A 19,365-nucleotide genomic window follows, 5' to 3' on the forward strand; every position below is an offset into this window, starting at 1 on the left:
TTATTTTTAAGAGAGAGAGAGTGTGAATGAGGTAGGGGCTGGGGGTGGGGGGCAGAGCATCTGAAGCAGGCTCTGCACTGACAGCAGAGAGCCCAACATGGGCCTTGAATTCACAAACCATGAGATCATGACCTGAGCCAAAGGCAGATGCTTAAGTGACTTGAGCCACCCAGGCACCCTGGTATTCACTTTTTCCTTTGAGGCAGTTTCAGCTATCCAACTACTCTGTCTCGTGGCTCCAAATTCTTCTAGGGGTATGTGTTACAAATCTGGGAAGGTACACTGGGCAAGGGTCAAAGACCAGAAATGTCAAGTGTTTAAGGAGGGGAGGAGACAAACTGTGGGACAGAGGCCCAGGAACCATGAGACCACATGTAATTGCTCCCATTCAGTAACATCCCACTAAACCACACTTTATTTCAAAGCCTTACCTTAAAACTAGTTTAGGAGAAGCCACTCTTGCAGGAGGCAGTCACCTAGATTACAGCCCATTAACAGAAGTTTTGAAAGGGAAAGGGTAGAGTGAGTGAAAGGCCTAAGGTAGGAAGGTCATTCTCTACCTATTTTCATCAACTCCTCACTGAGTTTACACTGCCCTTATATTACCCCAGTGGCCACCTGAACCCATAGTCTGGCCTGTATCTTGCATTTCTGTAGTAAGGGAAACAGCTATCATTTGTGCCAAGGCAAAGGGTTCAGCACTTTTTTCTGTAAAGGGCCAGACAGTAAATATTTTTGGCTTTTGGGGCCATTGTGTCACAACTATTCAACTCTACCTTTGCAGCAAATTCCAAAAGAAATTCAACTTAAAAACAGGTAGCAGGCTGGATTTGGTGAGAGGGCAGTAGTTTGCTGTCCCTGTCCCTAGGCAAAGGCAAGGTTAGGAGGAGGAAAAGCAAAACATAAATTACTTTTCTTAATATATTATATCTTTGCCTCCACCAGTAGCCCTGTCTTTCAAGTTGTAGCCACTCACCCTCACTTGTAACAGCTGAAAAGTCTTCTGAATCCCTAGGGATTTCTTAGTGCTGTTTTGTTATTTTTCTGGATTTCAAGTTCCCTTTATAGTTCTAAGGAGGAAGTAAGAAATTCATACTAATTTACTACCTTGGCAGGAATAGAAAACCAAGTCAGTAATTGTTTTTGTTTGTGTTTTATTTATATATTTTTGGCAGCAAAATTGTTTACTAAAAAAAAATCTGGACTATGAACACACTTCACTGCTTCAGTTGAAGAACCCCAAGCCAAATAAAAAGACCAATATTAAAAAGCAGCATAACTGGTTACTGTTTTAAAGATACATAAAAAGAATCAAACACTACAGAGTAGGAAGACAATCACCCCCATGTCAGAAATCACAACTTCTTCCAAATAAAGAATATGACCCATCTGCCATATTGAATTGATATTTATTTCAGGACATGCCATGTCAAAATAAAACAAAAGAGTCAACCCTTGCCTTTAACAATAATATTGTATTATAAAAGCACTTTACAACTCCATCCCATCTTTGAGTATAAGTTACTGGTATGTGGGCTAATGATTTTCTGAAAGCATTTCTCTATTCAGACCCATAATTCAAGTGCTCTCTGAATATTACAAGGTGACAATAAGTGGGAACTGGAGAAGGAAGAGGAAAGAGAGGGGAATAAGGTTCTCCCAGTTAAGGGTTTTGTTGCAATGAGGGGATGAGGAAGTATGAAGATATTTTTTGTTGTCTTTTCATCTTTATACTGTGTTAAGTAATGCTTACAACGTAAATTCAGCAGGCTTTTTCTGAGCTGTAACTCAGAAATTTTCGTCCTGCAAATAATGTATTTACAAATGTGTTTATTAACTTACACAGCAATCTCACAATAACTAGTAAAGATTAAAATGGTGCACTCCTAGTATATTTGTTTACAGTGTTTTAAGGGAAATATATATTGCCATGGTGATGAAGCTCTAAATAGATTGGACAAAACATCTAAAAATTGAAAGTAGTTTTTAAAAAAGGCAAAGAAATAAATACCACCAAAGAAAAAAGATTAATTGTAGCTTAAATATGAAACTAAATCACTAGTTAATTAACCAAACTATACAGATCTAATAAAAAGCAAAAACAGCCTGAAAGACCCAACATTTAAAAAAAATGCTAAAAAATAAGGCATAAATCTGCATAATATTAAGTTTTATTTCCATTCTCTCCTTTCCCTCTTCTATGTATACTTTTCCATATCTGCCTCTAGGGGCTTATAAGAAAGTTGTTTCCATTTTCAATCTGACCTCAAATGTCCTGAGCAAAGCATTTGCTATTCTGTTGAGGATTCTTTTGTTTTTAAGCTTCAGATATCATTGTTTCTACTGGTTATTGGTAGTTTTGATCAAGGTACAAAGCTTAAATTCTTCCACTGGTTCTTCTTAAAAGAATTTGACTTCTGTAGTGCCTTGCCTCCATAACATTTTTTGAAAAAAAAAGAAAGAAAACCCAAGAGAAGTCTATTGCTTACAAAAGTTTTCTTCTTTTTTTAAACAAACAGAATAACTCTATGTTGACAATTTTTAAATCTTGGGAGAAATAGTTCACTGGGAGAATTCAATATTAAAAACATGTTCTGAAGCACTATTACTCTTCTCTCCCAGAGACTAACATGTGAAAGGGTCATCTGTTTTGGTCTGAAATACATTTTATGTTCATTTGGTTTGTAAGTACTCAGTGGGTTCATTAGCACTAATTTTGAAGATGCATCAGAACGCTTTTCTTATTTAAGCACTGCCTACCATGATAGTTGAGTTTTGACCTCAAATAAAGTCTAAGTAGTTTATATCAGCACTCAAGAATAATTTTGGACATCTTGGCCCAAGGCCTAGAGCAAGTGGTATCACTAAACTTGAAGGATAACTCCAGGGGGTTTGGTCTGACTCCTGCTTTGTCATACCTCATTCGTGTTGAGGGAGAGATGGTAAGAATAAGGAATGCAGTAAGGGAGGTGAGAAAAGCAGAGAGAGAGCACTAGGCAGGCAAGTGCTGCTGTGAACAAATAAATGCTCTTTAACCTAACCACATACTGTTGGAATTTCCATCATTTTGAAGTACATTATCCCAACACTGAAAAGGAAAAAAAAAATTAAGAAAACGTATCTAATTTTTAAAGTTATCACTTGGAATATGTTGGAATCATTTGGCTTTTTGTAAAATATAAATAATGAAGACACTGACTTTTTTGTGCTTGTGAAGCTAATAGATCATCTCCACGAGACAGGCAGCAATGATGAATTGCAATACGTTATTACTGAAGGGAAAAGGTTCAAGCCAATATTCACACTGCAGTCAATGAAAGAGTAAGGGAGCCAAAGCAGTGAGCATCTGGAGAAAAGTTGAAGATGCCATGGAAGATTAGCAGGAACATCCTCCTTCACTGACTGGTTGCTCCTGAGGCTTTTCCAGTTTTATGTCAATCACTGAAACAAAAGTTAAGGAGCTATAAATGGGAAAGTATAATTCCAATTCTGCTGAACACTGACATCTCTTGCAAGCTCCTTCCATTCCTACTGTTTCAGAACCAATACGACCATTATTTCCTAGTACAGCTAGCTCACTATAACAAGGTGCTCAAAGGGAATAAACTTGCTTATATCTACTATATGCAACAAGGGTGAGAATAAAATTAAGCCCTATTCATGGAAATTTATTCTAAGGAAATTATAGAAGCAAGAAACCATGTAAAGATGATATTCCTTATGGGATTATCTATAATAAAATTCTGAAAATAGCCTACAAGAGAGTTCAAGGAGAGAATTTAATAAATGATAGCACTTCAACTCCGTAGAACACATTATGTGATTAACAGTAATAAAGGCTTAGGGGTGCCTGGGTGGCTCAGTTAGTTAAGCATCCGACTCCTAATTTTGTCTCAGGTCATGATCTCATGGTTCATGAGATCAAGTTCCACGCCGGGCTCCAGGCTGAATAGTGCAGAGCCTGCTTGGGACTCTCTTTCTCCCTCTCTCTCTGCCCTTTCCCTACTTGTGCATACTCTCTATTTCAAAATAATTAAACTTTAAAAAAACTTTTAAAAAATAAAAATAAAGGCTTAGAAAACATACAATATCTAGCAGTGGGAAAAGCTGAACATAAAGTGCTAAGAATTCTATGGCTTAATAAAAATGCATATGGAAAAACAATAAAGGTAAATATAAAACAATTAAAATATCAAAATCCTTTGAAATAACTATTATCCCATGTTACTTTATTATATCCTGTTTCTGAAAGTAGAGGCCATGATAATACTCAAGACAGAGTTACTTCTTGCTGTGCCAAGCACAAAGCTCAAGAAAAACCAACAGAGGAAAACATATACTGTAGGGAAAAGGCCCAGAGCCAATGGGACTCAAAATTAAGAGGAAAAAACGGTGATTCTAAGTTTCCTGCTCATTAAAAATCAAGCAAGAAAACAAACACAAACCCTTTCATTGATTAATTGTAGTGAGCAGCAGGCTACAAAGGGTGCACTGGAACCACCGTATCTCGTGTGCTATAGAAAACCTTGGAGCTTCAGGGGGCCTATGTGGCTCAGTCAGTTAAGTGTCTTGATTTCAGCTCAGGTCATGATCCCACAGTTTGTGCATTGGAGCCTGCATCGGGCTCTATGCTGACAGCTCAGAGCCTGAAGCCTGCTTCAGATTCTTGTGTGTGTCTATCTGCCCCTCCCCCACAGGTGCACACCTCTCCCTTTCCCTCTCTCTCAAAAATAAAGTGTTAAAAAAATGTTACAAAGAGGGGCGCCTGTGTGGCTCAGTCGGTTAAGCATCCGAGTTCAGCTTAGGCCATGATCTCAAGGTTCATGGGTTCAGGCTCTGTGCTGACAGCTAGCTCAGAGCCTGGAGCCTCTTTCAGATTCTGTGTCTCCCTCTCTCTCTGACCCTCCCCTGCTCACGCTGTCTCTCTCTCTCTCTCTCTCTTTCAGAAATAAATAAAACACTAAAAAAAAGTTTTAAAAAATGTTACAAAGAAAAAAAACAAGAAAACCTTGGAGATTCTACACTCCTAAGCCATCAATTCCTGGCTATAAAAGGTAATGGCATAATATTCCTTAGTCAACCAAGTGGAGCTCTAAAGACTAATGTTAACAATACAATTTTCTGATGAAACAAAAAGGATACTATCTTCTCTGCTTCTGTCCTGTGTGCTTTCCATTCCAGGCAAAGCTGCTGCAACACGTCGGAAGAGCTGTGGAAAAAAGAAATGTGATAATTGGAAGGGAAAATTTAGCAAATGGTATCAAATGAAAGTGGATGACCACTGGATGGTGAGTTAAAAGATATGGCTTCTGGGTTACTTCTCATTTAGATCTTAGCATAATGAAAGCATATTAAAATGTCTATTTATTCTATAAATGAATACTATATGCAGTATGCCATATACAAAGTATGAGCATTACGTTCCAACTGGTGGATCAGACGTGAACAAAGAGCTAAGAAGTAAGCAGCAAAAATGCCATTTGAGTCATAAAAATAAAGTTCTATAACAACTCCGAGTAAGGACAGATTGCTCATTTAGGAAAACTGGATAGTGGTATTCCTGTATTTTATAAAGGGTTACCTTCTAAAGTCTGTGAGTATATGGTAAAAGTCAGTCTAGTCAAAATTACCCTGGATAATTCCTTAGGAAAGCACTGTTAGAGACTAACACACCACCTTTCAAATCCAACACAGATGGCTTTTCTTCCATCACTGGAAAAAGCACCAGTTACAGTGGCTGGCTTGTGTCTGAGGTGTGACGTTATGAAAAATATCTTCAAAACAAGAATCACAGTCAAGCCCAATGAGGTGGTCACTTTGAGAGGCATGTGGGAACAGAAACCGACTGAAGGAACAACAGATTCATACCTATCATGTGCCCAATACTAAGCATCTACTCACTGGGTAGAATGGCAGGTGAAACTGCCTGATTTCTTTCTTTCTTTGCTTTTTTGGCATGCAGTGTTAAAATTCCTAGAAGTTAAATACACATGTGATGTAACTCCCTTGTACAAAATATCTGCTTGTTTGAGTCACTGTCTCAGGTTCTCTGAGGACACAGAAATGAACAAGATGTAGTTTTTAATTTTATTTATTTATTTACTTATTTTAATGTTTTTATTTATTTCTGAGAGAGACAGAGACACACAGCATGAGCAGGGAGGGTCAGAGAGAGAGGGAGACACAGAATCCAAAGACAGGCTCCAAATTCTGAGGTGTCAGCACAGAGCCCAATGCGGAGCTCCAACCCACGAACTGTGAGATCATGACCTGAGCCGAAGTCAGATGCTCAACCGAGCCACCCAGGCCTCCCAAGATGTAGTTTTTTAATTCAAGGAGCTCACAGTCTACTGAAAGAGACAGATGCAAACAATTCTTTATGTCACAGTGTGATAAGTGCTATAAACCAAAGAAGTACAGGGAATCCTAGGATGGCTCAATCAGTTAAGTGTCTCTTTCTTTTTTTTTTAAATGTCTATTTTTGGGAAATAGCATGTGCATACAGAGAGGGGAACAAAGGATCCAAAGGGAGCTCTGTGCTGACAGCAGACAGCTGTAGAGAGCCCAATGTAAGGCTCAAACTCATGAACCCCAAGATCATGACCTGAAGTCCAATGCTTAACTGACTGAACCACACAGGTGCTCCAAGAGTCTGACTCTTGATTTGGGCTCAGGTCATGATCTCACAGTTCCCAACCCCACATTGTGCTCTGCGCTGACAGTATGGAGCCTGCTTGGGATTCTCTCTCTCTTCCTCGCTTTCTGCCCCTCCCCCATTTGTACGCATGCATGGATGTGCTCTCTCTCTCTCAAAAATAAACTTAAAAACAAACAAGAAATGGGGCGCCTGGGTGGCTTAGTCGGTTAAGTGTCTGACTTTCGCTTAGGTCATGATCTCGCGGGTCGTGGGTTCGGGCCCCACATCGGGCTCTGTGCTGACTGCCAGCTCAGAGCCTGGAGCCTGTTTCAGTCTGTGACTCCCTCTCTCTCTGACCCTCCCCTGCTCACGCTGTCTCTCTCTCTCCTAGAAATAAATAAAACATTTAAAAACAAACAAACAAACAAACAAGGAAGTACAAAATGATATGAGGACACAAGTAGAAGAAAAGAAGGCCCTTCTCAGGATACTGGGAAAAATCTTTGGGTGGAAACATTTCTGTTGGGATTTAAAGCAGCTTAAAATTTTTACTTGGCTAGGGCGCCTAGGTGGCTCAGTTAGTTGAATGGCTGACTCTTGATTTTGGCTCAGGTCATAATCCCAGAGTTGCGGGACTAAGCCTCACCTGGGCTCCATGCTGAGCATGCAGCCTGCTTAAGATTCTGTCTCCTCCTGCCCCTCTCCCCTGCTCTCTCTCTCTTAAAAAAAAAAAATTACTTGGATGTACTTCACTACGCAAAGTGCTCAGAGTTTGGGGTGCCTGGGTGGCTCAGTCGGTTAAGTGTCTGGCTTCAGCTCAGGTCATGATCTCGCCCTTCATGGGTTCGAGCCCCACATCAGGCTCTGTGCTGACAGCTAGCTCAGAGCCTGGAGCCTGTTTCAGATTCTGTATCTCTGTCTCTCTCTCTGACCTTCCCCTGCTCACACTCTCTGTCAGAAATAAACAAAAACATTAAAAAAAAAATTTTTTTTTAAGTGCGCAGAGTTTAAGTGTTCCACAAATGTTGCTGAATTCAAACGACAAGGAACAGAAACAATAGAAGGCCAACAAAGGGATGAAAGAATGGAACTCTAAGTAATCTGTTTAGAGAAAGTAATATAGAAAAGGACAAATTTTCATCTGTGGGCCATAGTCTAGTGGGACAGGATTAGGGAAGATGAGAAAACGTATAATTGTTTTGGTTCTGTAAGGTTTAGTAGCATTTTAGAGATGTACTAAAGTCAGGGCTAGCCTCAACATTCCCCCTTGTGCTTGAAACTACTGAAATTGGAAGTGTGTGGACTATACATTATGGCTATATGGCTAAGTGTTAAAATCACTGAGGCCAAGACTGAATATCACCATTATAGACTGAATTTCCGGGATGTATAGTCTGATCTAGTGCCACATTTGGTTCAAATCCCTGAACCATGTTCAGAGAAAAGCACAAGATACATTCAAGGGTGTTTAGGTAGTCCAGACTGGCTAGAGCATAGAATATGTAAAAGGATTAGAAAGAAGCTGTATACATTAAAGGCCAGAATAAGAATGATGTGGAAAGCATATTAACTTTGTCCTGCAGATAAAGGTAGGCACTAAAAACTACAGTTTGCATAAGGAATTTTATCAGTGATTCTATTTACTATGGCTACAAAGATCTACAAATCACATATTGGAAGTGAAAGGGAGGAATGGCAAAACCCTAAAAGCTAAAGGGTGAAGGGCTTAAAATAATAGTACACTTACCTATTATCGCAGAAATTAAGGGAAGTCATTAGGTAAATTGCTGAGAACCGATTTGTTACATAGAAAGTCTATAATAAACAGTAGCTCTGCTTCTACTAGAGACTAGTCATAAAAATTCATGGATGGCACTGTGGGCTAGGGGAACAGAAAAATTTTCCACATTGTGAAATCTGGCAGTGAATTCTAGAACTACAGTAAAACACTAACAGGTGTAAAATTCTGCTTTAAGAAGCTACTTAGAACTGGTGGGAAAGGTGTGGGGGTTGGGAAAATATTAGAGCAGAAATGAAACGTTCTTACTGAGAGGTATATCTAGAAATCTTCCCCAAGATCTCACAGTTTGCTTCTGACATGAAATATTTATTAAAATGTTTATGTGCTCAAAATGCACAATCTTTTCAGCTTTTAAGGATATCCAAGTTTATTACACGCTACCTTAAAAACAGATTTTTTCGGGGCACCTGAGTGGCTCAGTCGTTTAAGTGTCTAACTTCAGCTCAGATCATTGTCTGGCAGTTTGCAAATTTGAGTCTTGCATCAGGCTCTCGGTGGTCAGCTGGGAGCCTGCTTTGGGATCCTCTGTATCCCCTCTCTCTCCCCCTCCCCAACTTGTATATGTTCTCTCTCAAAATAAACAAACATTAAAAAAAAAATTCATTAAAAAAATGGATTTGTGTGTATGTGTGGGAGACATTAAGAAGGTTTACTTACTTTCTGTAAGTTTTGATGCTTTAAAAAAAGTACATACCTAATGAGGTCTTTCGAGAGGGTATTATTATATTCTTATGTATTAATATATTCTTATCTGTCTACCTATTCTCACTGTATAACACAGCTTTTAATGTGTTTCTAGAAAGAGTATAAAATTTGAGCCAAGAAGCTCTATACTAACTACCCCATTATTATAGTTTTGTGACCTTGAGTGTGTTAATTTCTCTAATCCTTACATTCTTTCTAATAAAAAGGGGCTAAAGTTATGAGGTTCAACTTATTTTTACCTTTGAAAGTAATTAGAAAAAAGTATGTTAGGAAAGTTTCTTTGAAAAGTTATGTGTGAAATCCTTCCCTCTATTCCAGTGATTCTCGATACCTACCACACATCAGAATTACCTGGGAAACTAAAAACAAAACCAGATGCTTGGGTCCCACCGCCAAAGATAGATTTAACTAATTTGGGGTTGGGCTGGGCCCTTACCGTTCATTAAAAGAACTCTAGACGATTCTAATGTGCAGCCATGGTTAAAGACTGATGCTGTAACACGAGTTTGTAAGGAGTGTGAAGTAATCACCAAATAAAGCAAGAAAGAAGCTAATACTGAGTGGCTACTTTGTTAGAATCTTCATGTTTTCTCATTTTAATCCTCATAGTAACCTATAAGGAAGATATGAATGTTCTATAAGAAATCTAAGGCTAAAGAAAGAATATGCCATACAGCAAATAAAATGGCAGAGCCAAGATTCCGAAGTTCCTATTTTTTCCTACTACCGTGTATTGTCTAGTATAAAATGGAAGTCTCTTCTAAATGGAAGAGCATTGTGGAAAGGCTTGTGTGAGGAAACAGCCAACAACCCTGAATAAGAGGAATTTGCTTTGTGAAATACTATTATTACACACAAACCACAGACATAAAAACTTAATCCATTTTTGAGGACTTAAAAATTTTAGGGGTGCCTAGGTAGCTCAGTTGGTTAAGTGTCTGACTTTGGCTCAGGTCATGATCTCGCAGTTCATGAGTTCGAGCCCCACACTGGGCTCTGTGCTGACAGCTCAGACCCTGGAGCCTGCTTCAGATTCTTTGTCCCACTCTCTCTCTGCCCTTCCTCCACTGGCTCGCAGAAAAATAAACATTAAAATTTTTTTTAAATTTATCTACAGTTTTAATCAGTGTATTTGAAAATTTTAGTGTTCCCTCAAATTATTTCAATTAGATGAAAAGAACTGATGCCATTAATCTAAACTCAACTCAGGACATCCTAAAATAAGCCAAGAAAAAGCTTTTCACAAAAGCAAAGTTCTATCCTTACAGAAATATATGTTAAGACAGGAAGGAAAAAAACCTTAGAGAATTAAGTTGTCTTAAATAATCATTAAAGGAAAATCCATTTCTTAAATGTCAATAATATGCTATGACAGAGCTTCTGCTTTATTAGGAATCACAGATGACTAAGCATCAGGCCTTCCTTGATCATCTTATCTGTATATGATTTTATTCATTTCTTCAACAAATATACATCCTTGTGCTAGCACTGACTGTCAATAATTATTGTGGATCTTACGGTCTCTGTAGCATTGGGTAGGCATTTATCATGTACCACCTACCTTTTACTACATAGTTTTCATGAGAATGAAACTATATCATAAGTGTTTTAGAAATCACTAATTCTATATCATACGTTTTTTTAGAAATCACTAATTTTTCACAAAGTCCTTACCTTCTTTCAAATAAATGTTTTTCTTCTGATAAGCACTGATGATTTTAGAAGTTAAAGATCAAGAAGTGTTTCTGTTCTTTTCCCATTTCCCAGTACTATAAAATTATAGAATATAAGAAAGGTGACACCCACACACTTAATACTCCACTAAAAGAAGGTACTAAATCTCAGATGAAAAGTCAGGTGAAGCCTTAAATAATTACTTTCTCATTACCATTTCCTTCAGCAATTTAAACCCCATACCACTTTCACAAAAGAAAGCAATATTACTGCATTTTAAAAAACAGAAAAAAGAGGGGTAAAAGTTTTTTCAGACCCTCTTTTTATGAAATATTGAATGGAATGAAAAATATTACTTAAATGTCCTATATAAAACAAATGGTTGTGTGAGGTATTATTAATTATTGTAGTTCTAGCCCTGATAGTATTTTTATTAAGTAAACAAACAACTATAACAATATTCTTTAAGACATAAACAGGATCTTAGAGTTGAGTGCTTAAACCAGCTTAAAGAGCAAAGGGCTGGGGCCCCTGGGTGGCTCAGTTGGTTAAGTGGCCAACTTGGGCCCAGGTCATGATCTCACAGTTCATGAGTTCGAGCCCCATGTTGGGGCTCTGTGCTGACAGCTTGGAGCCTCAAGCCTGCTTCAGATTCTGTATCTCCCTCTTTCTCTCTGCCCTTCTGCCGCTCATGTGCTCTCTCTCTCTCTCAAAAATAAACATTAAAAAATACTTTTAAATAAAGAGCAAAGGATTTACAGACAGAAGAGCAGTACTGTGCAGGAATAAATTTGTTTTATTTTAAGCCAAAATTCATAGGCATTTAGGCCCAATCACTTGAACCATGGTCAGACATTAATGATGCATTAATAAAATCTCTCCCAGAATTATTTAAATTTTCTTTACATTTATGAGAGAGAGAGAGAAAACGAGCAGGGGAGGCTCAGAGAGAGAGAGGGACACACACAGAATTTGAAGCAGGCTCCAGGCTCTGAGCTGTCAGCACAGAGCCCGATGTAGGGCTCAAACTCATAAACCATAATTATATGGAAACCAACTTGACAATAAACTATCTGTAAAAAAAAAAAAAAAAAAAAAGACCCTCAAAAACCAAAAGATCATGAGCTGTGTTGAAGTCGGACACTTAACCAACTGAGCCACCCAGGTGTCCCCTCCCAAAATTATTTAAAAAGTAAACAGAGCAATAGAGAAAGCCTACTTTCAGCTTTTATTATGTATATTATAACCCTGTATATAAGAGAGTAGGGAGAAGGAATCCAATTAGCAGATCAGCAGAAAGCTAGAAAATATCTCTGTACATGGAAAATACAACTAGATGGTACCTTTAGTACGGATAAACATATCTTCTATACAGAAAGACTACTATGTACCTTCCGGTGAAAATACATGATGATTTTGTCAAATGAGTACAATGCACAATCATCAAAAGTAACTGTACATTTGCAAACATATATGGCTGAACACACACAGGCAGGTAAGCTTGTGATTCCCAGTGTTTTCCAAGACAGTGACTGAACTGTGAAATTTACCTGGTGAATGTCTGACTAATCAGGACCATTTCTGAGTTGTGACTGACCAACAATAAAAACTCAGAAGTCTGAGATGATTTCTTCATAATAATTTCTGCTGATATGTGTTACTTATTAAATATATAATTTAAGTAAAAAACCTATTTACTTTGTTATTAGATAACATACAGAATTCAGGTATAAACTGGCCTTCCATGTTAAAAAACAAAACTAAACTAAACTAAGCATGCACATGCTAAATAGTCTCAGTTGCTACATTTATCAGATATATTAAGTTTTACCCCCATAAATTTAATATCACCTCCAGTTTTGGTAATAGCAGTCTAGCTTGTATAGGACTAACACTCTTGTAGTTAGCAATTATTAACTCTGGGAAAACTATAAAAAAAAAAAAGAAAAAAACAACCAGGGGCGCCTGGGTGGCTTAAGTCGGTTAAGTGTCTGACTTTCGCTTAGGTCATGATCTCGCAGTTCGTGGGTTCAAGCCCTGCGTCGGGCTCTGTGCTGACTGCCAGCTCAGAGCCTGGAGCCTGTTTCAGTCTGTGACTCCCTCTCTCTGACCCTCCCCTGCTCACACTGTCTCTCTCTCTCTCTCTCTCCTAGAAATAAATAAAACATTAAAAAAAAAAAACACACAACAACCATTTAAAGGTTCTCAATAGCAACAAAAAACAGATACGAATTAGGAGGAATTCAACTCTGGGAAGAAGGGAACCCATACTCACTGGGTAAGATCCCATGTTTATATAGGTTTTCCCAAGAGCCATTCCTAGCCTCTACAATATGGGGTGGCCAGACCCCATGCAGGAAACTAGGATTTTAAAGGTCTGAGGTGCCAGTTGACTGCTTGTGTGGCTGGACTGAGGAAGGAAATAACAAAAAGGAGGAAGCCAAGGGAGGGAACCCTTAAGTCTACATATAAATTTCCTGCAAATCTCAGTTGACTCTTTAATGGTACATATATAGGAGAGACTTCAAGGAGCCTATCTGAAAGCAATAGCTAGAAGGCAGGAAGAAATGAGCAGACCTCAGTTACTGCCCTGCTTGAGGGATAAAGTTTAGCGTTTGAATCACACAAAAACAGAAACAGCTTCATAAATACTTCAGGCTTTCTACAAATCCATCAAAAAAACAGAAAACATTTAAGATTCCACAAGTTCACGGTGATCAGCCAGCAATATAAAAACCTGCTAAAATAAAACCCAGCATTTTGCAGAGAAAAATAACAGAGACCAGAATCTCTATAAATTATACACAATGCTGAGCAAACAACCAAAAATTACATAAAGAAACAGGACAATTTAACCTAAAGGCAAGAGAAAAACAGCCAGTAAAAACAGACTCAGGGATGACTCATATGTTGGATTAGACAATAAATTCAAAGCAACTACTATATATATGTTCGAGGACTTGAAGGTAACAATGCCACAATGATCAAACAGTGGGGTATTCCAAAAGAGAAATGGAAATGTAAAGAAACAAAGGAAAAATCTAGAATCTGAAATGATAAATTCACTGGATGGACTCAATAGCGGTTTGGATATGGAAGAAAAGGACTAGTGAACTTCAAGACACACCAAGAATATTATCCAATCTGAAAGAGTAAAAATAGGATTAAAAAAAAGAGCAAAAGTCCAAGTGACCAGTGAGATAAAATCAAGCCATTTAACTAATGTGCCACTGGAATTCCAGAAGAAGAGAAATGAAGAAAATGGGGGAGGAAAAATACATTAAAATGACACTTACATACAGAATTATTCTTACAACGGCCTTTTGGGCTAATTGACAGCTGAGCAAATTCATCACCAGGAGACCTCAATAAAAAACAGTAAGGTTATGGGGCACCTCGGTGGCCAGTCAGTTAAGCATCCAACTTCAGCTCAGGTCATGATCTCACAGTTCGTGGGTTCGAGCCCAGTGTCGGGCTCTGTGCTGACAGCTAGCTCAGAACCTCGGGCCTGTTTCAGATTCTGTACCTCCTTCTCTCTCTGACCCTTCCCTGCTCATGCTATCTCTCTCTCTCTCTCAGAAATAAAACATTAAAAAAAATTTTAAATAATTTTTAAAAACCCAGTAAGGTTAGGGACGCCTGGGTGGCTGAGTTGGTTAAGTATCTGACTTCAGCTCAGGTCATGGTCTCATGGTTCATGGGTTCAAGCCTCACATCAGACTCTGTGCTAACAGCTCAGAGCTTGGAGACTGCTTTGGATTCTGTGTCTTCCTCTCTATCTCTGCCTCTCCCCTGNAAAGTAAATAAATGTTAAAAAAAAAAAAAAAAACAGGGGCACCTGAATGGCTCAGTCAGTTGGGCGTCCAATTTCGGCTCAGGTCATGATCTCACGATCGTGGGTTTGAGCCCTCCATCGGGCTCTGTGCTGACAGATAGCTCAGAGCCTGAAGCCTGCTTCAGATTCTGTATCTCCCTCTTTTTCTGACCCTCCCCCTGCTCATGCTGTTTCTCTCTCTCTCTCTCTCTCTCTCTCTCAGAAATAAATAAAACATTAAAAAATAATTTTAAAAAATTTAAAATTTAAAATTAAAAAAAAAAACAAAACAGGTTAAGTGTCCTTGATTTTGGCTCAGGTTATGACCTCATGGAATGTGAGATCAAGCCCTACGTTGGGCTCTGCACTGGCAGTGCACAGCCTGCATCGGATTCTCTCTCTTCTCTCTCTATGCCCCTTACCCACTCACACTCTCTCTCAAAATAAATAAATAAACATTAAAAAAAAAACAAAACAGTAAAGACAGTTATATATGCTAAAAGGAAATGATACCAGATGAAATGCATATCTGTAAGAAGGAATGAAGGAACACTGGAAATAGTAAATATATGGGTAAACAGAAAAAGCTGGCCTGTCTCTTAATTACTTTTTATTTATTTTTAAAAATTTTTAACATTTTTATTTATTTTTGAGAGATAGAGCTCAAGTGGGGGAGGGACAGAGAGAGAGAGAGGGAGACACAGAATCCCAAGGAGGCTCCAGGCTCTGAGCAGTCAGCACAGAGCCTAACACGGGGCTCGAACCTACAAACTGTGAGATCATGACCTGAGCCAAAGTCGGACACTTAACCAACTGAGCCACCCAGGTGCCCTTCTTAATTATTGTTTAAAGCAAAAATTAAGACAGTTATTATGGGGTTCATGATGTATGTAAATATAAAATATGTGGCAACAGTAACACAAAAAGATAGGTGCACAGGTGCAAAGGATGAAATGGTATATACACTCTAGTATAATCCCAAATGCAACCTCTAAAAAAGTTATTAAAGGTTTAGCTAAAAATAAAAAGGAATTAAATTACAATATAAAATATTTGATTAAACTAAAAATCACAGAGGGGCAATCAGATAACAAAGAGCAAATAACAGACATAAGCCCAACTATTTATTAAATCTAAATAAACCAAACACTCCAATTAAAAAGCAGAGATTTTCAGATTGGATTTTTTAAAAAAGTGAGATCCAACTATATGCCATTTAAGAGCAACCCATTTTATAAGGAAAAAGATATACTAAGCAAACAATAAGCAATAAGAGAGCTAGTGTGACTATATTAAAATCAGATCAAAACTTAAGAGACAAGGAGTATTATTAAAGAGGAACATTTCTTAAGACTTAAAGAGTCAAAGCATTAGGAAGACAATAACAATCCTAAATGTGTATGCACTCAATAACAGAACTTCAAAATATAAGAAGTAAAAGCTGACAGAACTAAATGGCAAAACAGGCAAATACAAATTTTGTACATTTTAATACCTCCCTTCAGTAACTGATAGAACTACAAAAATTAGTAAGACTCTTTAAGATTTGAACAATGCTATCAACTATCTTTATACAACTGATATTTATAAAACATTATACCTGACAACTGTACAGGAACATTACAGTACACATGGAACATTCACCAAAACAGGCCATATGCTAGGCCATAATACAAATACCAATAAATTATGAATGACTGAAATGTTGCATGGTATATTCTCTGACCACAACAGAATTAAATCAGAAGCTGGAACAGTACAGGTAGCTAGAAGTGCCTCAAGTATTTGCAAATTAAACAACATATTTCTGTATCTTCACTGATGCAGTCATTACATCCACATATACATACATTTCTCAAAATTCATCTAACTGTAAACTAAGATGTGTGTATTTCACTGTATACAAGTGTTGATCTAAAAAAAATGAGAAAAAGGTTCAATGTATGTTTAGCTGAATTCAAAGAAACTCAAGATGCAGGAGTATTTACATCTAGTTGCAGTCAAAATATGGAATGAAGTGGGGTGCCTGGGTGGCTCAGTCACTTAAGCGTCCGACTTTGGCTCAGGTCATGATCTCACAGTTCAAGCCCCGCATCAGGCTCTGTGCTGACAGCTCAGAGCCTGGAGCCTGCTTCAGATTCTATGTCTGCCTCTCTCTCTGACTCACCCCTGCTCACACAGTCTCTCTCTCTCTCAGAAATAAATAAAAAATATTTTTAAAAACCCAAAAAAACCCACAAAATACTGAATGAAGGACAATTTCTCACATAACCTAGATTCTCTAAGCTTGTTCAGTCTAAGAAAATTCTTAGGACAAAGTCAAGTTCATTAAGCAGATCTTTTTCTTCTTATGGCAGAAGATGGCAGCTTTAATGATCTGCTAAAAAAAAAAAAAAACCACAGCATATTATTCATTTATTCAATGAACATTTATTGAGTCCACTATGGTGGGAGGCAGAATTGACAAAAAAAAATCTTCTATATTAAAAGTAAGGTAGTGCTACTTCAATAATTAGGAAAGGCACTTAATCTAAATTTTATTATGTTTTAACTTTTTAAATTATAAATAGCAGAGAGAGAAAAAACAGTATTTTATGAAAAGGGACAGTAACAGACAATGGAAATATCGGAACACAATAAACCTGGGAGACTTTAAGCAGTGTAGTATGGGTATATGGTGGCCAAAGATCAAGAGTGATGTATATGGGGGTCAGATCAGGATTTTGATGGCAGGACATAGCATACTCAGGACTTTGCTTAAAATTCAGGATAAAATTCATAAGTAACCTGGTCAAATGAGTATTTAAAAACAATGACTCTGATAGCAGGATGGAGAGTAATCTAAAGTGGGGCAAGACTGAAGGCAGATATCAGTTAATAAACTGTGGTAGCAGGCAAGGCAATAGACAACAGGGCCTTAAATACAGGAAAGTCAACAAGAGTAGGTATCTTTTTTTTTTTTTTAATGTTTTTATTTATTTTGGGTAGACAGAGAGAACACAAGCAGGAGAGAAGAGAGAGAGGGAGACACAGAATCTAAAGTAGGCTCCAGGCTCTAACTGTCAGCACAGACCCTGATATAGGGCTCGAACACACAGACCATGAGATCATGACTTGAGCTGAAGTCAGATGCTTAACCAACTGAGCCACCCAGGCGCCCCAACAAGAGTAGGTATCTAAATGACTGCTTGTAAGACTTGAATACAAATGAGTCAAAAGAACTTCTGAGTTTCACTAGGTTTGTTCCCCTACTGCATGGAGACACATTTTGGCACTGGGATACATAATATTTAATTCCTTATTTTGGCTTCTACATAAGACAGGGCCTTTTAAGTGTAGGAAGTCTGTCTTGTATCTAGCAGGGGTTAGAGAATCAATATTTGTCCTATTAAAATGAATAGATTTGACATACTTGCTGAACCATCTCCATGGCTTAACAGGTCTTTTTATAAAGTATAGTTTGCATGAAACACCTCTTGAGATTCGTGTTAAAAATGTAGATTTTTAGGGCACTATCATAGACTTACTGAATCAATATCTAGAAGTAGTGCCCCAGGAACCTGTTATTTTATAGAGGTTTCCAAGAAACTATTATGCACATTAAAGTTTAAAACCATTAAGCAAGTCTTTAATCCTAGGAGATCTTCCTGGGGACAATCTGCCATTCTAAAAACCTTTGTACTTTCTTACCTTTGTTTGGATATCAGGTATTCTACTCTCTACCAAAGATAGCAGGATGGGGGAAAAATACATCCCTAATCTCAACAATATGCTATATGAGTTTAAAAAATATCTGTCTTAGGGAAAACTTTTGTCACTAAGGTTTTTTCCCATACTGCCAAAGTTTCCAATGGCATGATAAACATTAGATTTCCAAAATAAGCACTGAACTCCAAACATACAAAGTTCACTGCCCAAAGTCAGGAGTAAGTAGATTGACTTGGACTTCATTTTAAAAAATCTGAATATTTCCAGGGTGCCTGGGTGGCTGAGTTGGTTAAGCAACTCACTCTTGATTTTGGTTCAGATCTTACGGTTTATGAATTTGAGGCCCACACAGGGCTCTGTGCTGACAGTACAAAGCCTGCTTGGGATTTTCTCTCTCCTCCTCTCTCTGGCCCTGCCCTGCCTTCACTCTCTCTTTCAAAATAAATAAATCTTAAAAAAAATTTTTTTTAATATTTCCACATAGCCAATATATCCAGTGATATCAAAGGGTAGGTTAGGGGCACCTGGGTGGCTTAGTCGGTTGAGCGTCCGACTTTCGCTTAGGTCATGATCTCGCGGTTCGTGGGTTCGAGCCCCGCGTCGGGCTCTGTGCTGACTGCCAGCTCAGAGCCTGGAGCCTATTTCAGAGTCTGTGTCTCCCTCTCTCTCTGACCCTCCCCTACTCACGCTGTCTCTCTCTCTCCTAGAAATAAATAAAAATATTTAAAAAAAAAAAAAGGGTAGGTTAAAAAAAAGAAAAAAACTTTGGCATGATTTGTGAGTGCAACTGAAAGGAAAAAAAAATCTCTTCCATTTCTAGTTATTTAAATAATATTTTCAATGATACCCTATTTGATTAGTTTTAAGCTCCTTTATAAAAACAAATTCAAGGAAAAGGCAACCCATATGAGATTTATTTTTTTAGCTAATATTTAAAATCAACTAGTAATTTTGCCACATGATAGAAATATATTCCATACGATTAATCACTGACAAAGGGGAAAATCTGAACCTAAGCACCTAAAT

At 37.9% G+C, this 19,365-nt stretch overlaps 1 protein-coding gene and 1 long non-coding RNA gene across 3 annotated transcripts in view; one reads left to right on the forward strand and one right to left on the reverse strand.

Annotated features, from left to right (window-relative positions):
• Window positions 1-1,390: 1,390 nt before the first annotated feature.
• The window catches only part of RAB6A (RAB6A, member RAS oncogene family), an 81,015-nt gene continuing 63,040 nt past the window's right edge, over window positions 1,391-19,365 (reverse strand). For both annotated transcript variants that reach the window (XM_077762253.1, XM_077762255.1), the window contains exons 7-8: window positions 5,143-5,209; window positions 1,391-3,441 (exon numbers count right to left, since the gene is read on the reverse strand). In XM_077762253.1, coding sequence (XP_077618379.1) covers window positions 3,377-3,441; window positions 5,143-5,209 — 132 coding nt within the window. In that variant the 3' untranslated portion in view covers window positions 1,391-3,376. The remainder of the gene's footprint in view (window positions 3,442-5,142; window positions 5,210-19,365) is intronic.
• LOC144230039 (uncharacterized) lies at window positions 5,129-7,384 on the forward strand. The gene is made up of 2 exons (XR_013334674.1): window positions 5,129-5,288; window positions 5,695-7,384. It is a non-coding gene; the product is annotated as an uncharacterized LOC144230039 (long non-coding RNA).

The sequence above is a fragment of the Crocuta crocuta genome, unplaced genomic scaffold (genome assembly GCF_008692635.1).
Source record: "Crocuta crocuta isolate KB4526 unplaced genomic scaffold, BGI_CrCroc_1.0 scaffold306, whole genome shotgun sequence".
NCBI classification, from domain to species: domain Eukaryota; kingdom Metazoa; phylum Chordata; class Mammalia; order Carnivora; family Hyaenidae; genus Crocuta; species Crocuta crocuta.